This window comes from Elephantulus edwardii, unplaced genomic scaffold (assembly GCF_000299155.1).
Source record: "Elephantulus edwardii isolate Elephantulus edwardi_28Jun2011 unplaced genomic scaffold, EleEdw1.0 scaffold00298, whole genome shotgun sequence".
NCBI classification, from domain to species: Eukaryota; Metazoa; Chordata; class Mammalia; order Macroscelidea; family Macroscelididae; genus Elephantulus; species Elephantulus edwardii.
In genome coordinates, this window is record NW_006400048.1 from 2427537 (window position 1) to 2436253 (window position 8717).

General features: G+C 35.9%; 1 protein-coding gene across 1 annotated transcript in view; it reads left to right on the plus strand.

Annotated features, from left to right (window-relative positions):
* The window catches only part of AGTPBP1 (ATP/GTP binding protein 1), a 273980-nt gene that overhangs the window by 233098 nt on the left and 32165 nt on the right, over positions 1 to 8717 (plus strand). Inside the window, exons 23-24 of the mRNA XM_006900869.1 lie at positions 408 to 584; positions 2245 to 2405. Coding sequence (XP_006900931.1) covers positions 408 to 584; positions 2245 to 2405 — 338 coding nt within the window. The remainder of the gene's footprint in view (positions 1 to 407; positions 585 to 2244; positions 2406 to 8717) is intronic.

Genomic DNA, 8717 nt, shown 5'->3' on the forward strand with positions numbered 1-8717 from the left:
AGAGGCAGTGCGGTTGGCGCAGGATAGAGCAGGGTTTAGAGCTGTTGTGCATAGGGTCGCTATGAGTCGGAAACGACTCGATGGCACATAACAACAACAACAATTTCACGTATATTGATGTCATTCCCAAATTATTTATATTATATGCCTCTTTTGAATATGACTCCTTATCACTGGATCTATGCTTTTTTTTTAAATTCAGGGACGAGCTGATTTTCAGAATTGATTTGCAAGAGTGTTAACTATTTCTAGTAGAAAATTCCAATATTAAGAGAATTATTTGATGTTTTACTTAACAAAATTTATTGTGGGATGACCCACAGAACTCTGCTCTAATAGTGTTTTTCTTTCCTAAATGAAAAATAAAGAATTTGATCATTTTATTGTTACTATTCCTGTTTTTGCAGACTTTGCCTAAGATACTCAGCCATATTGCCCCAGCATTTTGTATGAGCAGTTGTAGTTTTGTAGTAGAAAAATCTAAAGAATCAACAGCACGTGTTGTAGTGTGGAGAGAAATAGGAGTACAAAGAAGCTATACTATGGAGAGTACTTTGTGTGGTTGTGATCAAGGAAAATACAAGGTAACACATCAAGACTTCCAATAAATTGACTACAGCAGTTTCTAAATGTACATTACATGATATGCTTGTTATTTGTCAGTTAGATGTGTGTAATAATTATGGAATTGAGTAATATGAAATCTTAAATAGACTTTTTTCTTCATTAATCAAAATAGATTGATTAAGGCCCTTGTTTATTCTTTTTTATTTGAACTTGTTTATATTAATCACTTTACGAAAGCATATTCTTACAGACATTTAAATACTGGTTAGTGTACAATGAAGTTTGCAAATGTTGTTATTGTTGTTATGTGCCCTTGAGTCGCTTGCGACTCATAGCGACCCTATGTACAACAGCCCTAAACTCTGCTCTGTCCTGTGCCAGTCGCACTGTCTCCGATACACCCATCCCGATTACCCCAGTCACTGAATCAGTACACCTGGTCCCTCCTTATAACACGTCCAAAGTATGTTAGACGGTGCCTCAGAATCCTTGCCTCCAAGGTGCTGCCCGGTTTAACCCTTTCCAGGATGAATCTGTTTTTTTCAAATAGTTTGCAAATAGTACTTTATTAATACAGTTTTTGTGTATAATGTAAATTTTTTATGTACAAAGTAGTTTATTCCATTTGGGGTTTTTGTGTGTAGCTTTTACGTGCATATTCTCTTACTAATTTTTTTTTCTTTGCCAAAATTTCTCTTCTTGGTGAGGTAAGTTTTTATAGGAAACTTAGAATTCCAGCTTTACTTTGGAGCTTAGAGATTATTAAAATGTTAACTGATTTTGAACTTTTCAATTTTAAACATTGAGGACTTCATGGATCATGAATTGGATCATTTTATACCTGAATATGTATATTTTTTTGCTTTGCACATAGAACTTTTAAGTGTCTACTAATTATTCCACTGGTGTTTTGTTTACTTGTTTAGCATGGGGGAATGGATTCTAAAATTGTGTGGTTCTGTTCTGGTCACTATGAGTTGAAAATCAACTTGAAAACACCTAACAAAAACTGCTGAATGGGAAGCCTATGATTATAAAATTGGTGAAGTTTGTGCACAAATGTCTTCACCAGTTTTGTTGCTTTATGTCTTATTGTGAAGAGGTGGGGTTTTTTTTTTAGTTCTTATTATTATTATTTGAAAGTTGACCAATAGATAAATTTTCATTTATTTATCAATACACAGTTTTTCCTCCTTTCCCCAGTTCACTTTGTAATGCATATCTTGTCCCAGACTGTTAATTGGTATACATAGACTGTCTAATCATCGTTTGCTTTCAGATAGTCTTCCATCTCAGTTGCTATGGAACATAGTTTATTATTACCTCATCAACTTACATTTGTTTCCCGTTTTTGAATTAAGTTTTCACACATGAACTTCCCCATAGCACCATCATTGCAAAATGTTTCATTTTTTTCCCTCCCAGGTATGTTGATAAAAATAGTTTTCATTATCATGAATGAAAATAGATTTTTTAGAAAATAACACTTTTATTGTAGTTCATTTCCTTTGAGGATGAATGATTTTACCACTGTTAAGAAATATTGAATCCTAGTTATATACAGAACACCAAACTTTTTACTTTATTAACATAAATACCTTTTCTGTAATTTCAATGTTATATAGCCCAAGGACTATATAATTTCTATTTATGTTTGTAATGTTGCTTTATTTCTAGAGTTTGCAGATTGGTACTCGAGAATTAGAAGAAATGGGAGCAAAATTTTGTGTTGGTTTATTACGTTTGAAAAGACTAACGTCTCCACTGGATTGTAATCTTCCTTCCAGCCTTCTAGACTTTGAAAATGACTTGATTGAATCGAGCTGCAAAGTAACTAGGTAGGATAGATTTATTCTTTTTTTTACGTTGCATTTACCTATCAGATCTCATATTTGTTAAGCAGAGGAAAGGCAATGAGATTTCTATGTCCAAGATCATTTTTAGAAATGATAAAATTAATTTTATACAGCTAATATTTGCTCCAAATTATGTAATACTCATTTTGAGAACAATTTAATATTTTTTAAAATAATGAATTGATTTAAAAATGGGTTTTTTCTTTGTTATTTGAATGCATGTTTACAAAACAGATTGGTTTTTCTTTCAACCACTCACAACCATTTTGTTTTTTAACATTAATGACAGTATCCATAATGCAGCCATATGTTTCCCACTTCTTGCCTGTAATTCTCATTTTCACCAATCCTTTTGTTCTCCCCTTTGGTGACTTTTGGGCTCTAACTGGTAATTCTAAGGAGGGAGTGCCACTATGCTATTATTGGTCGTGCAGCCCTATTGGTTAAACACAGCTGAGCCACAGGGTGAATTTTATTCCAGAGTAGAAAAGTGAATTAAGTCTTGGGGTTTTGCCAATCTCTATTGAACCAGTAACCCTGGCCTTTCTTTTTCTTCTTTATTTTCTTGACTGAACTCTATTTATTTCCCTTGGTATTTGTGTGTTTCCCCCCATTTTGTGATTCTCCCTCATTTCTAATCTCTCTTATTCCTCCAAGAACGATTCTATCTGTATATAAACCTTTTCTTAGCGTTTTTATGTATAGTAGTTGTCTTATACCATAATTATATTTTTATGACAGTCTTTTGTCACTCAGGAGAATTTCTAATTCTAGAAATTCTAGTTTTATCCACATTGTACAAATTCTTGAGAATTTTTTAAAAAGGTTTCTATTTTCTATTGGTTTGCATACAAAATTCATATACATTGTGTTTCATTGGTCTATGTTGTTTCACATATTTTTTCATTCACATTGTTTCATATAATGCCCATACATTCTGCTGTAGAAAATTAATCACCATTGATATATGGCAACTATTACCCTATCTTTTCAGGTCTCCAGTAGATCTTCCTGATTCCTTCAACCCCTCTCTCCATCCATAAAACTCTGGGACCCTGTGATTTTCCCCCTTCCCATCCTCAGCTCCCTCTCCCCTTTTAAAACTCCTTTTCCCTTCCCTGTTTGGACATTTATACACATCGTATTAATTATACTTCTGTTTTTACAATAATGGTTATATGCAATATTTGTCCTTACGAGACTGAGCTTGTTTACCCAGCTTAATACTCTCTAGCCTCTCTCATGTTATTGAATAATTTTCCAAATAGTTACTTTTGTATAGTATTCCATCACATGAATGTACCACATATTTTCAGTCCATTTGTTCACTGTCAGACATTTGGGCTGTTTTTCTTGTTCTTGTTATTGTGAATAACACTGCTATGAATTATCAGTGTACAAATCTCCATTTGTGTCTCAGTTCTGTTTTCTATAATACTCTACTAGTTTGTTCGCTTTTTTTTTTTTTTTAACAACTCATCTGTCAGTTGATGGGCACTTGAGTTGTTTCTGGTTCTTTGCTATAGTAAATACTGCTGCAGTAAACATGAGTGTGTGAATGCTAGTTTGTGTTGCAGCTCTTATTTCTTTGGGATCAATACCTAGTAATGATATTGCTGAATCATTTAGTATTTCTCATTCTAGCTTTCTCATTTTCTAAAGCCAAACTGCTTTCCATAGTGATTGTATCATTTTACATTCCCACCAGTAGTGTAGATTTCCGGACTCTATACCTTCACCATCTTTATTCTTTGAAGTCTCGTTAAGTAAACAATACTTTTGTTGCCAGGCTGAAATGCTAACTTAGTGTTTTGGTTTGCTTCTCTCTAGCCTAACAACACCAATAATTAATGATATTGGAACATTTCTTTATATGTTTGTTGGCCATCTGAATATCTCTGGTGAAGCATCAGTTCATATTCTGTATCCATTTCTTAATTTTGTTGTCTCTTTTTTGCTTGATATTTTAATGTTTTGTATAAATTGCAGAGTTGAGTTAGATATGTCATCATAAAATATTTTTCTATAATAGTTTTCTCTTTTTATTCTTTTGGAGAAGACTTTTGAGACACATATTTAATTTTACAAGGTTGCAATCATCAAGCTTAACCTCTGCTGATTGTGTATTAGTTACTGTGTTATAGCTTAGAGCTCCTTAGTGTGTCCCAATTTTTTCTTTGATGATCTTTATAGTTTTAGGTTTTATACCATGGTCTTTGATCCAGCTTGTGTTAATTTTTGTATATCGTGTGAGGTACGGGTCTTGTTTCAGTTTTCTGTGAATAGATACACATTTTGCCAGCCCCTTTTGTTAAAAAAAAAACCCTATCTTTTTCTCATTAATGGATTTTGTCTTGTCAGTGATCTGTTGGCTGTTGGTAGATTAATTACTTTCTGGGTCCTCAGTTTTCTTCCATTGGTCAGTGTATCTTTCACTGTACCAGTACCATGCTTTTCTCATTGCCATGGCTGTGGACGGAGCTTTACGATAAAAAAGTACGAGGTTTTCTACTCTGTTTCTCTTCATTGTTATCTGTTTATCTGGGACCTCTTTCCTTTTTATATGAAGTTGGTGATTGCCATTTTACCCCCTCTAGGATTCCACCAGTGTAGGACTTTTGAGAATCTTTTCATCTTCCAAACCTATGTTTCCTTTTATGTGTAGTCCTTTTTATTCATCCAGATCTGTTGCTTTTTTCCTTTATTACTTTTCACTCTATTTCTTTACCTTTCTCTGTCTACTCTTTCTTTAGTGGTATTGTGCTGAACGTACCATAATTGTGCTTTATTTTTCCCTTTACCTCTTTACCTCTCTTTAACTAATTGTTGATTTTTACTTTCCTCTCCATTCCTGGTAACCATCCAACAGTGAGACTTTCTGCACATAAACCTTTCTTTAACTTTTTATATTAATAGTCTTGTACAATATTTGTCATATTTAGGATTGATTTCATTAGGGTAATGTCCTCCAGACACATCCATGTGATGCAGTTCTTCAGTGTTACATAGTAATCTACTATGTGGATGTACCCTAGTTTCTTTATCCATTTATCCATTGATACACACGAGTTTTTAATTTTTCTTTGCTTTTGTAAATTATATTGAAGTAAAGATGTATCTATGTCTCAGCTTTTATTTATTTAGGATATATACTTAGAAGTGCAATTGCTGGATCAAATGGTATTTCTATTTCCAACTTTTTAAGTAAGCACTAATCCAGAACACTTTGTGATGATATGAATGAAACCTATACTTAGAATAAGAAGTTGTTGTCCTAACAGAGCAAGGGAATACTGCATGGTTTAAAAATCAAGAAAGGTGTGGGCTGTATCTTTCCTCTCTATATATTCAGTGTATGCTGAACAAATCGTTGAGAAGCTGGACTGTGTGAAGAGAAATGTTGAATCAGGTTTGGAGGAAGACCTGAATATGGATAACCCTGCTGGTAATTTAAATACTGGTGGCATAGCTTCAAGCACCATAGCAATGCATAAGTCACTACAGGATGACAGACTGACAGATGAGTGGGGGAACCATCCACTAGTCTTGGTGGAGTTGTGGAACCCTCCACAAATGTTCTAAAATAAGTATATCTTTTTAAGTAACCACAGATACTGCTTATCACAGATATCTTCTCAATATCTTAATGTCATTGTTGTTATGTGCCATCGAGTTGCTTGGTGTGTACAACAGTTTTGAACCCTGCCCTATCTGAGCCAGTCTTAGGCTCTACGACCACCTAACCCTTTTTCTTCAGTCACTGTGTCAATCCATCTCATCTGGGGTCTTCCTCTCCTTCCCTGTTCCTCCTCCTTCCAAGCATCCTTCTTCAAGGACTGGTTCATCCTGGCCATATGCCTAATGGATGTGAGACAGTCTCACAGTCCTGCCTCCAAGGAGCAACTTGGTTTCTCTCTCTTGGACAGACCTTTGTTTTCTTGACAGTCTGTGGTATTTTCAGTACCCTTCTCCAGCACCACAACTCAAAGGCATTGATTCTTCTTTCACAATCTTTAGGCATTATCCAGCTCTCTGATGCATTGCAAATAATTGCAAAGACCACAGCTTGGATCAGGTACATCTTAGTCTCCAGACTGACATAATTGGTCTTCAACACTCTGGAGTACATTTTCCCCAAACTAATTCATCTTTTGATTTTCTGACTGCTAGTGCCAAGTGTGTTATTGTGAAAGCAAGTAAGCTGAAATTATTAATAATCTGAATCTCTTCTCCATCTGTCATGGTGCTGCCAGTTGGCCCAGTGGTGAGAATCTTTATTTTCCTTATGTTGAGCTTCAATCTATATTGAAGGCTGTAGTCTTTGACCCTCTGCAGCAAATGCTTCTGGTCCTCCTCAGTTTCAGCAAGCAAGGTTGTGTCTTCTGCATAACTCAGGTTGTTGATGTGTCTTCCTCCAATCCTGATGCCACATTCCTCCTCATAGAGTCCAGCCTCCCAGATGATCTGTCTTTCAGATAAATAGAAAAGCTGTAGAGATAGGATTCATCCCTGACATGCACCTTTCCTGATTTTGAACCATGCAAAGTGTTTCCTTGCTGTATTCTGACAACTGCTTCTTGGCCCAAGTATAGGTTTTGTGTTCTGAGATTCCCGTTCCTCTTAAAGTTAGCAACAGTTTATTATGATTCACACAGTCAAATGCCTTTACATAGTGAATGAAACACAGATAGACATTTCACTGGAACTCTCTGCTTTCAGCCAAGATCCATCTAACATTGGCTATAATGTCCTTAGTGCCACGACCACTTCTAAAACGGCTTGCACATCTGGCAGTTCCCTGTAGTGATACTGTTTGATAATTTTCACACTCTGTTGGGTCACCTTTTTTTTTTGAATGGAAATAAATACAGATCTCTTTCAGTCAGTTGGCCAGATAGTTGTCCTCTAGCTTTCCTGGCACAACCTGGTGAGCACATTCAGGACTGAATCTGTTGGTTGAAATATGTCAGTTGGTATTCCATCAATTCCTGGAATCTTGTTTTTGGCCAGTTCCTTCAGAGGAACTTGAACTACCTCCTTCATCACCATTGCTTCTTGATCATATAACTGATTTTTTTGGAAATAATTTTATTTTTGATTCTTATATTTAAATACTATGAGAGGAGTTAATAGGCCTCCCCAGACTCTCAAAGGTCACAGTGGCACAAAGGAAAGTTTAAGAAGTCTAGGTCACTCTATGCATGTAAAAATAAAAATCTAGAGTTAAACAAGGGAGCTCTGTGGTTTAGTGGTAAGGTTCTGTCACTGCAAAGGTTCGCAGTTCAAATCTATCAGCTGCTTTGTGAGATAAGGATGGACATTGTCCTCCTGTACAATTTACTGTCTCTGAAAAACTACTGGAGGGTCAGCTAAGGTCCTGCTCAATAGTATGTCACAACAACAGTATTAAGCAATTATAAACTCAGAATTTTCATTTTGTACTTTGATTGTAGGTCTTTTTCCTGTATTTCACTTGCATTATTAATTAGTCAGTTACTTCTTCATTCTTATTAATTGCATTTTCCACCTTTTTAAATTCAGCCATTATTTTTTCCATCATAATTTAGCATTCTGTGCTGGCTGATGTGACCATATTTTCTAATCTTTCTGTTTCAAGAGCAGAAATGTGTATATGTGTACACACACACACACACACACACACACACACACACACACTGAACTGATATAGCATGCAAGCAAGATTCTGCTGAAAATTATCCAAAAACATTTGGAACAATATGTCAACAGAGAATGACTGTGCAAAGGCTTTTGACTGTGTGGATGACAACAAGTTATGGCTGACTCTGAGAAGAATGGGAATCCCAGAACATTTGATTGTGCTAATGTGAAACCTATACTTGGACCAAGGGGCAGTTGTCAGAACGGAGCAGGGAGACACTAGATGGTTCAAAATCAAGAAGGGTGTCCGTCAGGGATGTATTTTGTCTCCATACTTTTTCATTCTGTATGCAGAACAGATCATCCAAGACGCTGGGGTGTACGAGGAGGAATGTGGCATCAGGTTTGGTGGAAGAATCATCAGCAACCTGCATTATGCGGATGACACAACCCTGCTTGCTGAAACTGAGGAGGACCTGAAGTGCTTGCTGCAGAAGGTCAAGGAGTGCAGTCCTCAATATGGATTGAAGCTCAACATCAAGAAGACAAAGATTCTCACCACTGGGCCAATTGGCAGCACCGGTATGGATGGTGAAGAGATTGAGATAGTTAACAGTTTTAGTTTACTTGGTTCCACAGTCAACACTCTTGGTAACAGCAGCCAGGAAATCAGGA